The sequence below is a fragment of the Panthera tigris genome, chromosome B1, assembly GCF_018350195.1.
Source record: "Panthera tigris isolate Pti1 chromosome B1, P.tigris_Pti1_mat1.1, whole genome shotgun sequence".
Classification (NCBI taxonomy): Eukaryota; Metazoa; Chordata; class Mammalia; order Carnivora; family Felidae; genus Panthera; species Panthera tigris.
Genome location: NC_056663.1, coordinates 48,795,351 through 48,817,591, shown reverse-complemented (window position 1 = coordinate 48,817,591; position 22,241 = coordinate 48,795,351). Strand labels below are relative to the sequence as shown.

The 22,241-nt window shown below is 49.8% G+C and overlaps 1 protein-coding gene across 2 annotated transcripts in view; it reads right to left on the bottom strand.

Annotated features, from left to right (window-relative positions):
* Positions 1-301: 301 nt before the first annotated feature.
* The window catches only part of EPHX2 (epoxide hydrolase 2), a 77,415-nt gene continuing 55,475 nt past the window's right edge, over positions 302-22,241 (bottom strand). For both annotated transcript variants that reach the window (XM_042983517.1, XM_042983518.1), the window contains exons 13-19: positions 13,320-13,391; positions 10,055-10,088; positions 8,083-8,185; positions 7,132-7,201; positions 2,594-2,674; positions 942-1,000; positions 302-768 (exon numbers count right to left, since the gene is read on the bottom strand). In XM_042983517.1, coding sequence (XP_042839451.1) covers positions 690-768; positions 942-1,000; positions 2,594-2,674; positions 7,132-7,201; positions 8,083-8,185; positions 10,055-10,088; positions 13,320-13,391 — 498 coding nt within the window. In that variant the 3' untranslated portion in view covers positions 302-689. The remainder of the gene's footprint in view (positions 769-941; positions 1,001-2,593; positions 2,675-7,131; positions 7,202-8,082; positions 8,186-10,054; positions 10,089-13,319; positions 13,392-22,241) is intronic.

Sequence of the window (22,241 nt, the reverse complement as noted above, 5' to 3'; positions counted from 1 at the left end):
TCGTGAGTTCGGGCCCCGCTTTGAGCTCTGCACTCACAGCGTGGAGGCTGCTTGGGATCCTCTGTCACCTCTCTGCCCCTCCCTCACTTGTGCTCACGCTCTTTCTCTCAAAAATAAGTAAATGTTAAAAAAAGTGTTTTAAATAAAAGAAAAAGAGAACGTTTCACTGGACACCGCTGCTCTAGATCACGCAGTGCCTCAGAGACTCAAGAACAGAAGGACACACACTCACTCAAAGGCGACAGACAGGACTACCACCCTCGCTCTGCCTTCCTCCCAGAACACAAACGCCAGCCTCACAGAATGTTTGAGCTTTTATTAGACCAACGAGTTCCAATCTCAGCTGATGTGCTTCAAAATTAACGGATTTTGCTGCCGAACCGTGATTGGTTAGTCAAAGAGAAATCACCCCTGGCCATCCCGTGTCATCCCCTATAGAACACTGTAAGCCACTCTTAAGAGAGAAAGTAACACCTTTATACCTGGAGAATGAATCAGATGTGATTTTTCCTGTATCTAAAATTATGTCAGATTTGACCCTCTTCATTTAAAGGAAACCACTCTGCAGAGTAAACCCCCTTGGAATGATGCTGCCGGTTACAAGAGGTGCCGGAAAGACTTCCTCTGGGTTCCAAGCCCAGCAGAGGAAGGGCTTGCAGGCCTGCTGGGGGGCTGGCACACGCCATGCCCTAAAGCTTCGAGACCACTGGTGGGTCCCTGGCATCCGTCTCCAGCCACTCAATGAGGATCCGATTCAACTCGGTGGGCCTGGAAAGGAAATAGAGGGCAATTCACACCTGTCAGGACCCACTCACCGCAGGCATGTGAGAGCAGAGGTGATGAAGTGAATGGCAAGGCCAGGAAAACCCTTATTGGAGGTAAACAGGAAGTCCCGGTCTCCCCGACCCAGGGGTCTCCCCACCCCCGCCACATCTCCTTACTTCTCCATCTGTGTCCAGTGTCCGCAATCCATAATGTGTCCCCTTTTCAGGTAGGGGATCTGGAAGAAACCCCCTCCCCCCCCCCCCGAAAAGTAAGTGGCAGAACACAGGTGGCTCTCGTTTTAGGTTAGTGCTCCCCACAGGCCACCCTCCCCGAAAATCCTTGCATTATTTAAGAAAGGAATGGGCATTCACTGAACTCCTACTATGTGCCGGGTAGTCTACGTGCATCGCCTTCTCTAACCTTGACCATGATCCTATGGGGTAAGATGAAGGCTCAGAGAAGCTAGGTAACCTATCCAAGGTCACAGAGAGTGGCTGAGTGAAGATTCAAATTCAGGGCTGACTTGTTTGTGCTCATCGAAACAAGTTGCTTCTCTTTAGAATTATCAGGACGCAGCTTGTTCACTGTCTGGAAAACGCCTGGTTGTTCGGCTCTCGCCACACAGACATGACTGAGTCCCCCTCTTTTGGACCCTGAACCCCCACAGTGGGTCACCGTAGCAAGCCCCAAAGAGGGAGAGGGCGCAGCAGCACCGCCCTTGGCACATGCAGGCTCCCTCCCGACACGAGCCTTGAACTGTGCAACCCGATGCAGAAAATGCTGGGGGGGGAATGCGGCTTTCCTCCCAGAGGCGAGGACGGCCCCTTCCGGGCCTAAGCCTCAGCAAGGTTAGCAGTCAGTGGCCAGGGCGGGAAAGGGCCAGGCGAAGAACTGGAAATTCTACAGAAATCTTCAAGGGTTGGTGCTAGAGAAAACGAGCCCCGCCCCCCCCGTGGGCTCAGCCCCTCCGTCAGCTGGGTCCAGGGCCCACCAGAAGCGTGTCCTTGGCAGCGTCCCACTCTACACACTGTCTGCTGTGCCTGATGATGCCAACGAAGCCACAGCCGAGTGCGGACGGACCGCTCCAGGCAGCTAGCTAGGCAGGATCTGATGAGCCAGCCCAGCCACCCCACCTGCAAGCCTCCCCAGTCCCTACCAACCTCCACGCTTGTGGCAGAGTGAGCTTCCAAACTGCAGGTTTGTCACCTGTCAATCCCCTTCAATGGCTCACGCCTATGGGCCTACAAAGCGCGGTCTGGCCCGGTGGGCTCAGCAGAATCTTCCAGTCTTACGGGGCTCCTACCATTCTCGCAGTAAGCCCTGCATGCTCCTTGCCTCTCACCCTGTCTTCTGTTCTCTCTGCGGGGCAAGCCTCAGTCGTTCGCTAAGGCCAGACGCAGTGGTCAGCACCTGTGAAGACCTCCGTCCCTACCGAGCCCTCTTCACCTCTCTCCTGCGTCTGGGATGAACTGCAGGACAGCGAGCTCCCCAAGGGTGGGGTCTGCGTCTCATTCACCCTTACCTTCCCAGAATCTAGCACTGTGCTAACACACGTGCCCAGTAAAAGCCCATGAAATGAATGAGTGAATGAATGAATGCATGAGTGAGTAAAGCACGAGTGAGTAAATGACAGGCTACATCAGTGCAGGGGAAAGAACGCATCAGTCAGGACTGCTGCTCCTATGAGGTGGCAGGGATCCTACTGACGAAGAACCAAGTGCTTTACCGGATCTCCGGCTCTGTGTACCCAGCTGCCATCTTTCCTCCAAGAGGCCTGCGCCCTCTCCCGGGAAGCACCAATGACCCCAGTGCAGGACTGTTGGCTTACCCAGTCCTCCATATGCTTGGACATCTCCGGAGTGAGCACGACGTCCTTCTCCGCGGTCACCATCAGAGCCGGAATCAGGATCTAGGGGAGGGTACCAGGAAGCAGAGGCAGGCAGAGAAGGGACGGAACGGTCCCTTCTTGTGCCCCTCCATAGCTGAGGCCTTCCCTCTCCCAGGACAAGGACAGGGTACTTCATTTCCCTGCTTTGTGGCTTCCCCCATGATTAACATCCCCCAGAAAGACCCCCTGTGGTGCTGCTGTGGTCCTGGCTTTGTTTCCCCAGGTTTTGCACTATTACTGGGGATCTAAGATGATGGTGTGAGATGACAGAAAATACATAGGTTTGTCTCTGCCCCTGTTCCTGGCACAGGGCTCCTGAAACCTTGTACTTTTCTAGGTGATAAGAATGATAGGAGCATCTCTTGTTCTAATATTTGGTCTTTTGATCCTATCCTTGCCTGACACAGGGTTCCTCAAACCCTTGTAAATTCCAAAGTGATAAGAGCACCAGGGGTATCTTTTGTTCTACTGAGGGGACTCTGGGTGGGCTCCTGGGTGGGGACTGGATGGGGCTGGTCACCACAAAGACGAAGCCGTGATCAGAAGCTTAGGCTTTTCAGCCCCACCCCCCATTCTCTAGAGAGGACAGAGGGGCTGGAAATGGAGTTAATAATTGATCGTGCCTACATGAGTAAGCCTCCATTAAAATCCATAAAACCCCAATAGGATGGGGTTTGGGGAGCTTCCACACTGGCAAATACATCTACAGTGGGAGGGGTGATGTACCCCAATTCCGCAGGGACAGAAGCCCAAGAAGTGCTTGGGCCCCTCCCAGACCTCACTCTATGTATCTCTCCATCTGGCTGTTCATCTGAATCCTTTGTCATCTACTTTAACAAACTGGCAAACGTGTCTCCCTGAGTTGTGGGAGCCACCCTAGCAAATGAATCGAACCTGAGGAGGGAGGCACGGGAACCTCAGAAGCAGAGGTAACCACCTGGACTTGTGATTGGCATCTGAAGCGGGGTGGCAGGGGGGCGGGGGCAGTCCTGTAGGACCCAGCCCTTACCTGTGCGATCCGACGCTATCTCCAGGGAGACAGTGTCAGAACGGAATTGAATTTTGGTGATGTAGAGAATTGCTCGGTGGAGGAAAACCCTCATACATCTGGTGACCAGAAGCGTGAAGTGTTTTGTGTTAAGAGACACACAGGAGGGTAAGACTAGGTTTTTCTAAGACGAGTAGAGTCAGCAGTGTCGTGACCCACACGGGTTTTGTGTGCATGTGTGCGTAGAAGTAAGAACACTTCTACAGGCCCACTCTGTGTGTCTGGTATTTACAGAACTGTAAGAAGAAAACCACAGGCCCCACATGGTGTCACTTGGGCCAGGCCAAGTCATTAAACTGGAGCTTAATACCTAATTGCAGTTTCAACTTCCCCCAGAAATGTCTTAGCTGGTTAGGCAGGAATTTATTGATTAGCACCAAGGAGGTAATCTGTCACACGGGTTCTCCCTTTACCCCATAGGAAGCTGAGGGAATGTGCATAAGACCCCTGCTCTTTCCCCTAAGGGAACGTGACCTTGCCTGAAAAAATGGTCTCTTTTCTTTTGCTTATACCTTTCTCACCCCACCCCTCCTTCTGAAAAACCCTTTCGCTTTGAGCACCCCTCTACTTGCTAGAAAGGATGCTGCCTAATTTCATGAGCCATTTAATAAGGCCAATTGGATCTTCAGATTTACTCAGTTGAATTTTGGTTTTTGACAGAATGGAATAGATGGCACCAGAAAGGAGGAAAGATGCCTTGGATAGAGATCAATAGTCCTTTTCTTTGAATTAAGTGGATGCTTTAAAAGGTCAGCCAAGAATCCAGGAAGTGAATGGGTCAGCCACAGCTGTTATCAGCCCAACATGAGCGGCAGCAGAAAGGACTTCACTTTCATCTACTGACAGATAGGACACTGTGGGGTGGAGAAAGCCTCCATTTATCCTCTTTGTTCTCCCTCCACCATTATAATTGTCAAACAGCTTCGATTTGTCCCTGGTTAAGGGACTTTTACTGGTTTTTACCAATGTACAGAACTGCATGCTTCTCACTGCCAAATGATAAAGGACCAGCGATGTTCAAAAGTGATTTTGTTGCTACATGATGGAACTAGAGTGTATTACGCGGAGCGAAAGAAGTCAGAGAAAGACAATCCTATGATTTCACTCATTTGTGGAATTTAAGAAAACATATGAACATAGGGGAAGGGAAGCAAAAGTAAGAGAAAAACAGAGATGGAGACAACCCATAAGAGACTCTTAAACACAGAGAACTGAGGGTTGCTGCTGGGGTGTTGGGTGGGGGGATGGGCTAAATGGGTGATGGGCATTCAGGAGGGCACTTGTGATGAGCACTGGCTGTTATACAGAAGTGATCAATCACTAAGTTCTACTCCTGAAACCATGATTATACTACGTGTTCACGAACTTGGATTAAATTCAATAAATAAATAAATAAATAAGAAAAAAAAAGGGAATAGGTTGAATGAACACCAACAAAAAAGTGGTTTTATTGCTGAAACTAATCCTAAGACTGCTATAAACTCCAGAATATTCCCAGGCAAAATGTAAACTGGTTGTGGGGGCATGAGAGGAGGTGGGGGAGAAGGAAGATCTGAAAGGTATCTGTAGAAGAATGGGTTTCCAACGTTAGCACCATTGGGGTTCACCTTCCCAAAGACTCTGCCATTATGCACCTGCATGTTGCAAGAGATTTTGCCTACGAACCCATTGCTTTGTCATTTTTGTCAGTCACAGGTGAGGGAGTCAAAGATAATGGACCTTCATTGAACTACTACTATGTCCTAGGAACTATTCCTGTCATTCCCGTTAAGTGGCAATGGAGAACAGAGTGGTTAAGTGCCTTACCCAAGGGCACACAGGGATTAGATCCCAGGCCAACCTGCTGCCCAGTGTGCTATTAACTATGTTCCATGCTCTACTGCCTGACCCCATGAGGTCAGCACCTCATCTGTTTTTAGTTTTGTTTTCTTTTGTTTTGAGTGAGTGAGAGAGAGAGAGAGAGAGAGAGAGAGAGAGAGAGAGAATTTTAAGCAGGCTCCACCCTCCGTGCGGAGCCCAACATGGGGCTCGATCCCAAGACCCTGGGATCATGACCTGAGCTGAAATCAAGTCAGACATTCAACTGACTAAGCCACCCAGGCACCCGATGGGCCTCATGTATTTTATCTGCCATCGTATCCCTAAGGTCCACCATAGTGCCTAGCACGTAGAGGGTGTTCACATTCCAGTGAATTGATGAGAAAACCAGGGCTACTGAGTGAGCTGAGGAATGCGAAAATGCAATTTCCCATAGGTTCTTAACTTTTTAAGTTTATTTATTTTGAGAGAGTGTGCGTGGGAAGGGCAGAGAGAGAGAGAGAGAGAATCCCAAGCAGGCTCCACACCATTAGTGTGAGGAGGCCGACATGGGGTTCGAACCCACGAACCTGTGAGATCATGACCTGAGCTGCAATCAAGAGTCAGACGCTTAACCGACTGAGCCACCCAGGCGCCCCGGTTTTCAATGTTTTGAATGTAAACTATGGATGCCGTTACAGGTTTCCCCGGCTATCCAAAGGTGGAGCACTCCTGTGAAAACTCCCGTAAGCCAAAGTGGCATAAAGTGAAGAAGCAATCACCGCTAATGTATAAGGAAAAGTGTCTGAACGCTCCCAGACCCTCCAAATAACCTCTCAGGCATTTCTGATGGAAACATCTTGCTAACAGATACACAAAACAGACCAACATAAAGCCCAGATGCTCAGAGACACGGTTCAAGGCTATGGCGGCTTGATGCTGAGATGCTGAGGGGAGTTCCTGGGGAAGGGGCTTGGCGGGGCCGCTCTCGCTTGCGCACTGCCTCTAAAATGAGTCGCTGCAAAAGAGATGCTGGATGCTTTTTTTCCCACAGGTGAAAATCCTCTTTGGATTTCTTTCAGTTAGCGAAAGCAGCTCCGAATGGAGGTCTTTCGTAAAAGCGATCTTTCAAAAAAGTGGGGCACACCTGTATTCCCTCTGCAGACCCAGAGACTGGAAACCCACCTTCTGCTTGACTCAGGTGGACTTGGACAAAGGTGACACAGCCAGAGGCTAAAGCCTGTGTCTCTGAAAGTGCCTCAGGCTCCTTCTGTGAAATGGGGGCTCTGTGTGAACCTCCTCACCTCTGGGAGTCATCCTGGACCATCTGCCCTGACCTGGGGCGCCATCAGGAGACGTGGGCCTTCCACACGGATGCTGCGGGCACCCGGACAGTCCCCTGCTCTGCCCGCATGCCACCCTCTACCATTCCAGGGAAAGCATCAGTGAAAGCCCTAGTCGAGGCACTCACTTCCCCCTTGAGTGGAGGGAGGGGAAGGGCAGAAAGGAGGACAGCAAGTCAGTCTGTCCTGCCCATCCCCCCAACTCTGACCAAAGGGCAGATTAACTGGGCCAATGAGAAGCCCAGGGGCGGGGTGGGGTGGGGGGGCAACCACCCTGAACCAGCACTTACCTTTCGTCCCAAACCTGTGCAGCCCCACTGCCAGTTTACTTCCACGTTTCGATACCAGTTTAGGGGACCCCTGGGGGTGGGGACGATCACGGGAACAAAAACAGGAAGGCTTTTAGTAGATGACTATGGTACAGACCCCACCGGGAGCCAGCTCTGAACAGAGGGTCTTCCCAGTGGGAGCAAAGGTTTCTGCAGGGGAGGGGAGAGGACGGAGCCCAGGGGTCACATCTGGTGGCCCAACGCACTTGCCATGTTTTAACAAGCAAGGCCTAGTGCCGGCATTCAGGGCTCGGCTGAGAGGGCTGCCAGCCTCCGAAGTGGGCTTCCGGAAACATGCAGAAACTGGCCCACATTCTCGGGGGGGGGGGGGCTGCTGGGTTAGATCTCGGGGAGCTCCGTTTAGTGCTCTCACCATCCAGAAGCCGCTCCCTTGCCCCCGGGGAACCTACTGAAAAGAAACTTCGGGAGGTGCCCTCCTTCCAATGGGACTTAGAGAGATGGCTCAATGATGCCTCTCTGGACAGGTAAGGATGGCCAGGGGCTGTCCCTGAACACTCTCCCAATCCTCAATGCAAACGCAAAACCCAACAACCTGAGAGGTCTATAACCCTCCCCTGAAGATGTATGCAACGTCTGTGTTTATGTAGGCTTTTGTGTTTTTCTGAAGAAAGAACCCAGAGCTGTCAACTGCTTCTCTCAGGGCTCATGATGGAAAAAAAAAAAAAAAAATGTTTTTAACCATCTGTTCTGAGGGGGCCCATAAGCACAAGAGGGAGAAAACTGAGTTATCCCAAACTAGAGCGGGTGGAGTATTTTCAGGAGTGAGCCTCCCGACACTGGAGGGGTTCAAGCAGAAGCTGGCCGAGCATTCGCAGGGGGACGGCCGGCCTCACCCTGTAACCCTCTTTGCTGATCATGTCTCTTCGCTGCTTGGGGCCCCGTTCTCTTTACCTGAAACCAGACTTCTTGAACTGCTGCACATAGAACTGGATGTCCTCCTCGGTGACGATGTGGCTGAGGCTGGGCTCCTCTGGGGTTCTCACAAAGAGTCCTCCTGCAAAAAGCCACTTGTCTGCTCTCGGAGCTCTGGGCCAGGCACCTGAGTTCTAACTCCAGCGTGTCCCCAGCTGACGTTGGGCACCCAACTGCCTCTCATGTCACATCTGAACTCACAGGGAAGGTTCTCATGCTCCTTCATTCACTCTTTCTCTCCTCCTTCTCCACAGTGAGCCCATCTCCTCCCAAGCTCTAAATCCATGCCCTGTCATCTTGGAACCCAATGATATCACACACAGACCTCCCCTTCCAGGACAAACCATGTCCCTCTCCTTCAGAAACTCACAATGTAACTCCAAGATGACCCTATTTCTTGTTTACCCAGGCCCTACCAGCCCTTCCAGCTACCCTCTCCCCCAGACTACACCTTTTCTAAATAGTTTAACTTTAGATACCCCCACTGACTCTCAGAACTCTCGTAAATGTGTGCTGATTTTGCTCTCAGCCCAGAGGAAGATCCAGGGCAGGCAGCAGGCATTCTGTTGCCTTCTGCGCGCTCACGGTCCTTTGCAGCGTGGAATCCTATCTTGTTTTCAGAGGTGTGCACTGTGTCCTGGCAGTCCCCGGTCCCCATGATGGTGACCTTGTGACGACCACGGGCAGCCCAGGGGTCACTGCTATTTCACAGAGGACAGTCACAAGGGCTATTAACGTTGGCACTTGAAGAGGGATGACTCACTATTTTCAGGCTCTTGAAGCCTCCAAGGGATAGGAACTGGGCGAGGCAGGCTTTTGCGAGAAGTATCACAGGGGTAGGTGATCAGAGTGCCTCCCCCGCAAGGCTGGCGCTTCTGGCTCGTTCAGCATCTCCGGAAGAGCCCCCACCTGCTCCCCTCACTTTACTAGTGCTATCTGCTGCCCTAAGAGACTGTGGGCTCCCTGAGAGCAGTGATCATGCTCTGTGCATCTGGATACCTGCCCTGCCTCACATCAAGCGTGGGCTCCCAATGCTTGGGGAATGAAGGCATGAAAAGGTGCATGAAAGAGGAAAGAGAGAGAGGGAGGGAGAGTGGGAGGGAGAAGGTGTTCTTGAACAGTGAGAAGACCTTGGCCTTCAGGGTAGGAGGACTTTAAGCCCAGCCTAGCCACTCTGAACGAGTTCCTTAACTCTTCTGAGCTCCATTCTCCTCATCTGTAGAACAGTGATAACAAGGGGATTTTTAAAGGATGTCCTGAGGACCATAAATATCTAAAGGGGGCTGGGCCAGTGTTGGATGCACACAGTAGGTGCTCAAACAAGTGGCAACGATCATCATCGTTAATGAAAATACAGGTGCATACTGGCAAGGCAAGGTTCTGTGGGAGCAGGGCTGGATCTGGGAGCCGCAGGATGAGCTCCAGACGGTTCTGGGCTCTGACTCTTCACTTACATACAGCCAGGAGGGAGAACAAGGATGGTCGTCATGTGGGGGTACTGGAAATGACAGCAACACTGTACAGGGATGGAGGGAGGGCCAGTGGATTATGACAGAGGGGTTCTGGCTTGGGGAGTCCAGCCTGACTCCAGCCCCAGCCCTGTGTGCACCAGGTGATCCTGCAAAGGTCAGTTCTTATCTTAGGTCTTGGTTCCTTATCAGCAGAAGTGGGATTACCCTGATGAGCTTTAAGAGTCCTCTAAGCTCTTGCTGTTTAAGACCTTGGGCCCAAAGTCCCCTGGGGGAAAGGAACCAAGGCCCAAGGCCGTGTGATCAGCCCAGGGCTAGGGTGAGCGCTAGTCACCAGTGGGGACCCATGTTAAGCAAGTCACTGTTCAGAGCTAGTGGGTGGCTGCGTCTGCTCATAGAGGTCAGATGGACACTCGTGTCACGTTTAGCTGATTCCTGCCGTGATCCTCCCGTCCCCCTTCCCTCCTAAGAACCTCTCTTACCCATTTCGCGGACTCTGCTCACGGAGAGAAAAGCCTGTATGGAGGAGAGTTAGAAATGTCATCGTGGGGGAAGAAAGGAAATATGCTGGAACGGGTCATCTGTAAACCCTGTCACAACCAAAGACCTACAAGTGCCATCAGGTTACACAAACATACTAAACTCCCAGGAGAGCGAGACACATCCTCAGGGGTCAAAGCAGAGGTGGCTAACGGCCACGGCTCTGTGCCAAGGCTGCCCCTGGGTGCCTGCAGGTCTTGGTAGTGTAAGAACTTGGGTTGACACAACCAATGGGAACAAGAGATGAGACCTGAGATCTATGATGGGCGGGAAGTTAAAAATGAGACACTCTCTGGGGCGCCTGGGTGGCTCAGTTGGTTAAGCGTCTGACTCTTGATTTCAGCTCAGGTCATGATCTCATGGTTCGTGAGATCAGGCTCCGAGTCGGGCTCTGCACTGACAGCGTGGAGCTTGCTCAGGATTCTGTCTGTCTCTCTCTCTCTCTCTCTGCCCTTCCCCCTCCCCAATAAATAAACATTAAACAAAATTAAAAAGAGAGATACTCCCTGCCCCTCCACTATGAATCCAGTAAATCTGCAGTCTTCAGTTAAGGGGTGGACTAGAAAAAAACCCACCCATCATGCAGAGCAAACGTGAAGGGCGTTGTTCCATTTCAGTTTGGTTCTAAGAGGAAACCATGAAAAGGTCTTCGAGGAACTCATGGCTGTAGGCCTGCCTTCAGAGGTGTCTGGATTTGAGTTTGCTCTATCTGCGTGATCTGGAAACCCCCAAGACACAAAGTAAACAACAAGAAAAGTGAGCCTAGGCTGGTAATGCCACCAGGATGCCAGGCAGAAGCAGCAAATGCGAAAGCAAAGGACAGTCTTTTCTCAATCCCAGCTGAAGCAGACTGGTGCAGATTCAGTGCTGCTGAAGATGAGCTCACAAAGCAAAACGGTAAAACTCTCTCTCTCTCTCACACGCCCCATTGCAAGAGACAGCAAACATAGCAAACGGTAAAATAAGAGTCTTCAAGAATATCAAATAATAGAACTTGAAGAGAGAGAGAGAGAGAGAATGAAAAAGTGAGTATACTTAATGTTAAGCACTAAAGACATAAAAGAAGGAACTAGACAAGAATAGAATAAGACTGTATCATAAGAGATCAGAACGATTTGAAAAAGAACGACATACAACTTTCATACAAAAAAAACAAAACAAAAACCCCGTTCATCGACATTAAAAAGAAAACTTCAAAGATGTATTCAACTACACATCAGATACCACTGAATACAAGAGGGCAGACCTCAGGCTGATTTTTCATAAGCAACGACAGAAGCTTCTACCCGGTGCTGGAAGCCGAGCTATCCCAGCCTGACGGCAGGGCCCCGGGCTGTGGACGGATTGGTGACTGCAAGGCGGCCCAAAGCTTCTTGTAATCCCGCTTTTAGGTAATTTGGCCTTAAAACTACCTGGGGTATTGTCTGTTGGGGAATTGCCCTCCGCAGGGCCCCTGGGAAAAGAACCATTAGGGAAGAAAATAAGGTTCTGCAAGAAATTGTGCTGCCTTACGTTTAGCCCTTGCCATCCCCTATGGAGACTCCTCTACTTACAGGAAGGATAGCCTCATACATTTGCCAGCAAAGAGGGCCTGTAAAGGAGAGACATATGGGTTTTGAAAGCCTCACTCCGGCAACTAAGGAGTGTATCTCTGGGCACAGGTGACTTCAACCCCTAGGCCCACCTGGCCCCTGGAGGCATTCCAGATGAGGACTGAAGCTAGTTGGTTAAGTTACCTAATGGTTCATTAGTTCCTAGGTGCATTGTCTCTCTGAGAATGTATGAGGCATGGGTTTCTAAAGCTTTTTCAGCCCCTTTTTTGGCACCTCGGACGGAGGCAAACACATTGTTCTTCTGGCCTCATGTGCTTAGGTCATGTCCCTAACATCACCTTCGACTTGAGGTGTTGAGAAATGGAGGGCCTTTCACGAGAACAGCAAAGCAAATGCTTTGTAGATTACAGATAAATGCAGATGCATAATGGAATAATGTAAGAAATTAACCTATAATCAAAGGGCATGTGGGAAAGTTAGAGGAAAATCACCATGTTATTTCTTAAAGGTTGTTTACACATAGGAACATTTTCAAAATTAGGTAATGTTAGAAAAACATAGAAGACGTATGCCAGAAGGAAATCACTAGCATATATAATGCCACGTTTACTACAATAAATCGGCCGGTTCAACACACTGCTGTTGTCTGTGCCCATTTTTACTTTTTGTTTTTATGTTAGTTTTTTATTTTGATTTTAGTTTTTTATTTTAGTTTTGTTTTATTTTCACCAACGTCGTTCTTCCTTCGGGAACCCCTGGTTGCTGGAGCTGGTCTCCGGCAACCCGGAATTCTATATTTGCATGAACTATTCTACAAGACTGAAAAGCAAAACAGAAATATTCTCAGGCCAAAAAATCGTTTACTATCAACAGACTCTTACAGAGACAACTACCAAAGAAGGTCCTTCAGGAAGGAAGAAGTTGAACTAAATGTAAAGGGGCAAGATGCCAGCGGGGACCAGCAGAGGAGCCGGCAAACGTGGGGACGTCTCAAGGCACTGACTGAACGAAGGTGGAGACAGTGACAGCAGACATGAGACGGCAGGTGGGGATTATGGAGTTAAAGCATTCTGGGCCCCTTTCCAAGACAAGGGTTAGTGATGTCAAGTGATTTGGGACTTTGATAAACAGTTGTGCATGTGAAGCCGGTAGCGGCAGGTCATGGCACAATTTCTGAACTGTTGCCATTATAGCCCTTCTTTGATCTTTAGTCTCAAAGCCCTACCTGTGTGTGACAGGGAGGACATAACATTTCCCAGTGATGAGGGGAGCGATAGAGTGAGGACCTTGGTCACCCTGACTACACCTGGTGGAAGGCTGGGGAGCCTGGGTAGCTCAGTCTGTTAGGCACTCGACTCTTGATTTCGGCTCAGATCACGATCTCATAGTTCGTGAGTTCAAGACCCATGTGGGGCTTTGCACTGACAATGGGGAGCTGCTTGGGATTTTCTCTCTGTCCCTCCCCACTTGCACTGTCTGTGTCTCTTGCAAAATGAATAAACTTAAAAAAAAAAAAAAAAAGGAAAGAAGGCCAAGTTGCTCATTTCCAGACCCTGCCATACCCCAGAACCCCGCCCCCTCCCAGGGTTACATTCCAGAGGCCTTTGTACCTCAGCAGCTCCCAGCTCCACCCCCATCCCCACCCAACCCTCACCTCATCACTTGCTCTGAAGAAGCTTTTGAAAGTCCGGCTGAGGTTCTGTTCCAGTTCAGCCTCAGCCACTCCCTAAAACAAACAAGAAATCAAAAGGAAGGACTCTGCAGAAATCCTGAACCCGAGCCCTCCCCCATCCGATTGACAGCCAGAAGCCCCCAGCCTCTGTCCCATCCAGCCCAAGTTTCATCAGAAGTGCATTAGTTTGGGTTTTCACATTGAAACACGTGTTGAAAACAAAAAAAAAAAAGCAAGCTTGAAATAGAATACAAGATGCTCACAGTGGTTTCCCTGGGAGGTGGGTTTATGGATGTTGCTTTCTTTTCTTTTTACGTTTTTAAAAATTCCTACAATGAGAATGTCTTACTTGTTACACGTCCTTTTATGGGAATGGGGGAGGGCTGGACAGGAGTAGGCTGGGGGTGAGAAGGGACCGGTTCCAAGGATTCCAAGAAGCCAAAAATTGTTCCATTCATCCATTCATGCATCTCATTTTGCTGTGGCAACTTCAGAACCAACTTCCTTGAGGTGGGCCTAAATTATTACAGACTGACTGTTATTCCATGCCCACGGACTGTCTCCCAAAGGACAGGACAGCAAGGTTGCCTTGTTAAGAGCCAGGACATATAGCCCTTGTGGTGACAAATTACCAGGTATCCCCGTTCATGGGAGTGTTGTCACACAGAATGCCTCACCTAACACGGTGCTCTGGTCGTTTCCAGGTCTCTGGCTTGTGCACAATTGGATTAGTTCTGACTTGAACTTGCTTCATCAGTTCCACAGATATTGGGCCCCTTCCCCAGCAAACAGGGCTAAGAGATGCTAATGTACAAAACAGAGGTCCCAAGGGCGGAGGCGAGGGTGGGGCATAGACTGAGGTAGATGCTGGAGGCGCCAATACATGCTGGGGTCGGGGGAAGACATTCTTGCTGGGAACTCTGGGCCTGCATCCCTGTCTCCTCACCTCCCCTTCCTTCTGACCCAAATCCCCCACCCGGGGGCATGTCCAGACACTAAGACGGCGTGGCAAGGGGCTGTGAGATCCATCAGTAGATGCTGATCTGCTAGCTAGTCTCTCAGGACATGATTTTCTTAGGGCATAAAAGGAAAATTTTCATCCAGTCTTTCTTTTCCGGAAATTGAAAGCCCTTGGACCTGAAAGCTCTTATAAAGCCTGTGTCAAGAAAGACAGCTGTCCCCGAGGCAGGGATCCACCGGGGGCAACTGCTCCGAAGGAACAAAGATCCTTCCCCACACGGCTCTGAGGAGACCATGTGGCAGGACACGGAGAGTGTGGTGGGGTGTCTCCATCCGTTCAGGCTGCCCTAACAGAACACCATAAATCAGGGAGCTTATAAACACAGACATTTATTTCTCGGTGTGGAGGCTGGGAAGTCTGGGATCAAGGTGCCTGCAGATTCAGTCTTTCTGGCTCATACCCGGCCATCTTCTGTCTGTGCCCCCACATGGCGGAAAGGGCGAGGGTACTCTCTCTGGAGAGGGGGCTCATCCCATTCATGAGGGTGCCATCCTCCTGACCCAATCACCTCCCAAAGGCCCCACCTCCTAATTCCCTCCCACTGAAGATCAGGATTTCAATCTGAGAATTCGGGGGGAACACATTCCGTCTACAGCAGAGTGCCAATCTACTTTTTCCTCTTCCTTCCCAACTGCTCACCTGAATGTACCCATACACCATCTGAAATGGACTACAGAGTGTTTCTGAATGGGTGCCCTTACCTTCTCACCTCCCTGGTTTAACACACTGAAAATTCCACCAAGAACACATCGTTCTCTCAGTGTGGCCTTCAAAGAGCCTTCAACACCTGTACCCAAAACTGCCTCTTCCAGGAAGTCCCACCTCCTGCCATCCCAATAAAAGAACTCTATTCTTGTTGGATCCCGCAGAGCTTTAACATGCCCCCCTTGGGCCACTTTGAGGCAGGGAAGCATCCACTTGGGAGCATCTGTGACTGTTCCCAGAAAGGAGGGTGCCGTAAGCCGGGTCTCTAAAGCCTTCCAGTGACCAGCAGCCCTCCGTCCTGCACACCGTAGAGGCCCCGCTACAGAGCGCTTCATTTCTTCTGCACGGCAACCTCGTGAGAGCTCCCAATTTGTGAGAAAGCAGCACACACGGAAGGAAACATTTATCATCTGCAGCACTAGGTCTGCGGTTTGAGATTTTCTGATGCCAGCAATGCCAACGTGTTCATTACAATCCCCTTACATTTGTAAGATTCGATCACGACGACGAGTCAGTCGTGACCTTCTGCTCCGCTGATGAAGGCCAAGGCAAGAATCAGCCGTGGAAGGAAGTGGATTTTAAGGGTGGCTAAAAGCCCTGCTCAGCCCCGCATGTCACACGGATCATTTTTATTTATTGGGAGCCGCTCTCATCCCAGAAAGAGCTGCTGTTCAGGAGCCCACGGTTGGGGCGGAGTCTCCACAGGCGCAGAGCTCTGGACAAGGCTCTGGCCTGCAAATGGCCCTGAAAAGAGCAAATGGATGCCAAATGGGTCAATAAAAAATCAAAGGGATCAAAAAGGTAAATAAGTCTGTCAACCCACATGAAAGTAAATCAGATCAACAGAGAGTGAGGACAAAGGTGAGGGCCAGAAAAGGGGAGAGGACAGTAACATTTGTACTCGGGTTATGTGCCCTGCTGATACCACCTGACTCTGTGATTTATAAAAGGTGACACTGTATTTTTAAGTCCCACGGACCAATGACAAGATTCCCGCCTGCCCGCTGGATGGGGCTCCTCCCTCTGTGCTCCTGAGCAGAGGTTAAAGGATGGACTCTGGAACCCAGCAAACAAGGCTTCACGCGCCAGTCCTGATACTTAACTAACTGGGCAACTTAATCTTCCAGAGCCTCAATTTCCTTATCTACAAGTTGGGAGTTTTGTAAGGATTATACAAGATCATAATGCCTGTTTTTTTACAAAGTCTGACACACAGGAGAAACGCCAGTGAATGGTAATTTTCATTATTATTAGTATCTCCATCAAAAAAATGATTGGATTGCATCAGCAATGTCTGTTTTTGAGTGCCTGGGTGGCTCAGTCAGTTGAGCAACTGACTCTTGATTTCAGCTAAGGTCATGACAGCGTGGAGCCTGCTTGGAATTCTCTCTGTCTGCCCCTTCCCGGCTCCTACTCTCTCGTCTCTCAAAATAAAACATTAAAAAAGAAAGAAAGAAAGAAATGTCTAGTTTTGGATCTGGTCCGCTCATGAGCCTGTGAGTTTCTTCTAGACACACAAGGTATCATCTTCATGTTTTTAGTCCCATGGCCACAACATGGTAACAGTAGGTACCCAGCAAAGGCTGGGTTGGGTGGGAAGGAGAAAAAGAAGAGCGGAGAAAGAAGAGGGGCAGGAATAGGAGAGAAAGACTTTGGTGGGAGTGTCTTCTAAATGATCGTGGCTTTTATTTTTCTGCCCTGCACTGGGAGTTCACCCTCACCGAACAAGGTAAGTCAGCCCCAGCTGGAGGGAGAGCTGAACTGTAAGCTACTGAACGAAGTCAAATGACAGAATCAGATCTCTTGTGACCCAGAGTTACCTCGGGGGCAGGAGAACTGATGACCACTCGGGGTTCTAAAAGAAGCTCCTAGAACAAAGCCTTTGGAACTCCGTGCAGCTTGGAGCTCTGGCTCAGAGAACTCTGAGGCTGTTCAAGGCCGACCTCTTATGGTGTGGGTGGTGAAACCCACCTTGGAGAATGCATCAGAATTTCTTGGCCTTTCTTACTAACCACCTCCCCCTCCTCCCCTCTCTTTATTTTAAAGAAATCACAGAAAGTCACAACTACGAGGAAACTTCTAATTCTCTTCTCCCTGCTTTCTGTGCCTTCTTATCAGTATCCTTGGCTTTGTCCTTTCTCCTGAGATGTATTTCCAACTGTCAGATAAACACATCTGTGAGGCTATATCTTGTCATACTCTTCAATGTGATCATTAAAATTAATCTGAAGAACCAATGAAGGAAATGTAATCTCTGGTGAAATATATTTTTTATTTGTACCCCAATGTTATCGCCCCCATCCCCCCCCGGCCCCCTATAGTGGGTTGAAGAGTGGCCCCTAAGAAGGCTATGCCCAAGATCTAATGCCTTGTACCTGCGAATGTGACCTTGTTTGGCAATGGAGTCTCTGTGGATGAAACCATCAGGATCTCAGATGAGTGACAGTTACAAGTCAGGGGTGCCAAGGGTTCCTGGCACCACCAGAAGTGAGGAGAGAGGCACGGAACAGATTCCCCCACAGCCTTCAGAAGAAACCAAACCCAGTAGCACCTTGATTTCGCACTTTAGCCTCCAGAACCATAAAAGCATAAATTTCTGTCGTTTCAAGCCACCAAGTTTGCGGTAATTTATAATAGTTAGCCCTGGAAAAATAATACACCACTTCAGGAAGTCTCTTGATTTGGGGGGTGGGTAAGGAGGTAAAGGGACTAGGGCCTACATAACCTCTGGCTTCTTGGGGGCAGACGCCCCGCCCCCCCCCCCCCCCCCCCCCCCCAGTGGCAGGATGACAGGTGTGCGTTGGGATCTGGCTCCCGAGATCTCTTCACCTGCCTCCACCCCCAGTTTCCTCTCCGTGCACGTGTTTCACTCGCTGTGAGAGGAACCCCAGAAATGGAGGTTACAATGAAGAAGACACAAGTTTAGTCTAGACTTTTCTCCCAAGTGTTGGCAGGGGAGCAATTCTCAACTACCTCGTGGGCCAGGGAGGTTCCTACAGCTGGCCACGGCAGCCGTTGTCTTGAACTCAGATGTCCTCACAGAGACATCCTCCCCCTGCTTCACGACCCAGTGGGATTCCTCCTCTCTAATCTCCCCGTTTGTTCCTTCCAAGGGGTCCAACAGGTCTTCCTCGGAAGATGCACTTAATTGGGTCTATTGTTTCATTGCTGAGACAGTGGAGACATCCACTTAAATCAAATGGCAGGCCCTCAAAGCCTGAGCTCAGGCAGCCTCTGTCCCCCCTCCAGTCAACACTAGAAGCCGCATGTTGTCGTGCCTCTGGCCTTTTGATTTCTTTTTTATTTCTTTTTTAATGTTTATCTACTTTTGAGAGAGAGAGAGAGCATGAGCAGGGGAGGGGCAGAGAGAGAGGGAGACACAGAATCCAAAGCAGGCTCCAGGCTCCAAGCTGTCAGCACAGAGCCCGACGCGGGGCTCAAACTCATGAACCGCGAGATCATGACCTGAGCTGAAGTCGGACGCTTACCGACTGAGCCACCCAGGCGCCCCTAGAAGCCGCGTCTTGGAGGGAAGAGGAGAGCCAGCATTCCTCCCATCAGGGGCTGGGGCCGGCAACTCTGCTTCACGTTCTACCTCGGTAATAATTGCGCAGATTCCCCTGAAACTCTGGGGCAGGGTTTTCTCAAAGTAAGCCAGAACACACGGCCAGCTGGGGTGGTTGTCCCTGAGGTGCAAAATGCCACCTGAAACCTGGGCAAAAAGAGAAAAGGGTTACTTTTCATGTTCAGCCAGGCACACAGGAGAGAGAGGGGGTCGGGCCCCAGAAGGTCCGTGAGAAGAGCCGAGGCAACTCTGAAGCCACTTCCCCCCGGGTGGGCTCCTCTACTCTTTGCCGAGCCCAGAAGAGGCCATCTTACAGACGAAGACCCTCAGGTTGGAGCGGGACCTCCTGCAAAGCCAGGCCCGTCACGAATGGCCGAGCTGGGGATGAGAACTCCAGACTTCAGACCCTCAGTGTTTAGCTCCTCTTACTATAACAGAACACTACCCATTTAGGAAAACGAAAATAAGGGGCGCCTGGGTGGCTCAGTCGGCTAAGTGGCCGACCTCGGCTCAGGTCATGATCTCGCGGTCCGTGGGTTCGAGCCCCGCGTTGGGCTCTGTGCTGACAGCTCAGAGCCTGGAGCCTGTTTCAGATTCTGTGTCTCCCTCTCTCTGACCCTCCCCCGTTCATGCTCTGTCCCTCTCTGTCTCAAAAATAAATAAACGTTAAAAAAGAAAGAAAGAAAGAAAACGAAAATAAAATGCAAATAGTTTCTTCCACGGAAGGCACAAGTACTAAAACCACGACAGCAAAGGCTTGGCGAGTAAGGCAGCACAGAGTGACACTTTCTTTTAAACGTATTGCTCAAGGGGCATCTGGGTGGCTCCGTCAGTTGAGCATCCGACTCTTGATGCCAGCTCAGGTCATGATCTCACAGTTTGTGGGTTCGAGCCCTGCACTGGGCTCCGCGCTGGCATCACAGAGCTTGCTTGGGGTTCTCTCTCCCTCTCTCTCTCTCTCTGTCCCCCCACCAGAATAAGTAAATAAACTTAAAAAAAAAAATGTATTATTCAGGGGCACCTGGGTGGCTCAGTTGGTTAAGTATCCAACTCTTGGTCTTGGCTCAGGTCATGATCTCACGGTTTGCGGGTTTGAGTCCCACGTTGGGCTCTGTACTGATAGCATGGAGCGTATTTGACATTCTCTCTCCCTCAAAAAGAATAAACAAACTTAAAAAATTAAAAAAAAAAGTATTATTCAGCTGTGAAAAACAACCAAAATAATGTCCTTCCATGGGGGATAAGTTAAATAAATGATGGTCCACCCGGACTGTGAAGCACAAAGCAGCCATTACAACGAATGAGGTAAATCTGTATGTACCAGCAGGAAAATCTGCCCACGATCTAGTAAATGAAAAAGCAGCACGATTCCACTTATACAAAAATTACATGCGCACTCATATGCGCCCATGCGTGCTCCCTCCCCGCCCCCACACTTAAAAGCATGTTTAAAAAAAAAAAAGTCTGGGAAATACTCACGAAACTATTCATAGTCACTACTTCTAGATGAGTGAAAAGGGATTTAACTCTTTATTTTACACAACTCAGTACTTTTTTTAAAGTACTAAGCATAAATTATCCAAAAAAGAAATGCAGGAACAAATCACCAGCTGTCCCTGGAGCCTGGCAGCCAGGGAGGGGGGTGGTGGTTACTATGTGTGTTCTGGGGATTAAGGGAGACTGGGGACACTGTGAGGGAGAAGAGGAATCCTTTGTGCATGTGGGGGTGCCTTTCCACCAGGCAAAACCATCTCTTCTCCACCGCTACCTGTAATTTCCTTTCCATACATTTTCTCTCCATTACCTAGTTTCTCAGCTGGTTACAGACTTAAAAGTGGGCCCTGGTCTTTTGCTCCAGCTTCTACAGCCTCTTAGCTTGCTATCTGGTTCCAGATACCCACACCCTCGGTGGGAAACAAAGGCAGAAGGAAATGGCAGATAAAATTAAATTTCCTTCTAACCTGCAGCCCACTGGCAAATACTTGAGGCAGGCAGAGCAAAACACTTCTCCAGGAACTCCTTACGGTCTCAACCTAAGGCTTTGCTAAAGGGCAAAACCACCTTAGCTTGACAATAGCTAGGCCTCCAGTATCCTGGGAGTCTTCTTTAGCATATGAAAATCTCCCTGGAAACTTCCCCTGGACTTCACCTCCCCCAACCCCATAGTATATACCCAGTCTCTCCTCAGGGTCCGGGGCAGCTCTTCCTGCCCACGGGTCCCGTCCCCGTGCTTTAATAAAATCACCTTTTTGCACCAAAGACGTCTTCAAGAATTCTTTCTTGGCCATCGGCTCTGTACCCCGTGATCCCCACTATCACCCCCCCAAAAACCTCATCAACACCCACAGGTGTCGCCACACACCCTTTTCCAAAGAAATAAAAATACATTCTACATTATACTGTTAAGGAGGAGTAAAGAGGGACCAGTGTTGGGAGGTGGAAGAGGTCATGCACTGACCATGTGCTGATTTCGGGGGCAGAGGGGCTATAAAATATTCCTAGGCTAAGAGAGGACCCGAAGAACCTTAAGGACTAAAACATGGAGCTTGTCACACTCAAATTACCCAGCCCATTCTATTTGTCTTTGCTGCCCAGAGCTGCCTCCCCCCCCCTTTCTAACTATACAAACGCAAAGCCTATCATCTCTTTGCTGAGAAAAAAAGAAAAGCACACCTTTTAATTTTAGTCTCCACCAGACTTGACAAATTTGCAGGACTAGACAGAAAACACAATGGCTCAGGGTTCAAAGGGCCAGAGGAGCTGAATCTAAACTTGGAGTTTACCTAAGCCACACCCAGCAAGCCATTACAAGAGGTGGGAGGGATGGGCACCCTGTGGTCCACACTGTAGCCTTCCTTGGGCAGAATGCATCCAGAGTGACCTTGAGGGCTCATGGTGACTCCTCCTGGGCTGCCCAGTGGTGGGGACAGGTTTGGAAGGAGAGAGGTAGGAAGGAGGGGGTTCTGGCACCCATCCCTGAATTAAACAGGCAGTCTACACATCATGCTTTATTTACTGGCCTAAATTCAGCTTAAGTTTGAAACCTATTTGAAAACCATCCAATGAGGCACTCCTTTTTCAGAGGAGGAAACTGAGGGCCAGAGGTAATGAAGGGACTTGCCCCATTGCTGAATAGGCTTGGACATGCTGGCAGGACCCCCGGGCATGGTTTCTCCTTAAGACCCAGTGTTGTGCCTATCCAGTCCAGCCTCAGCAGCTGAATGTACCTCAAACCCACTTCCTGGGTGCCTTTCAGTAGCCAGATCACTGATTTGAATATTTAACATTTCCCTACCCAAGAGGCTTTGTTCTTAAGAACAAAACCATTCTCCAAACTCTTCCTACAGATTTTTTTTTTAAATGTTTATTTATTTTTGAGACAGAGAGACAGAGCATGAATGGGGGAGGGTCAGAGAGAGAGGGAGACACAGAATCTGAAACAGGCTCCAGGCTCTGAGCTGTCAGTACAGAGCCTGATGCGGGACTCAAACTTACAGACCGCGAGATCATGACCTGAGCCGAAGTCAGATGCTTAACCAACTGAGCAACCCAGGCGCCCCTTTTCCTACAGATTTTAAACCCAGCAGCAACAACGTAACAGTGGAAGTACTGA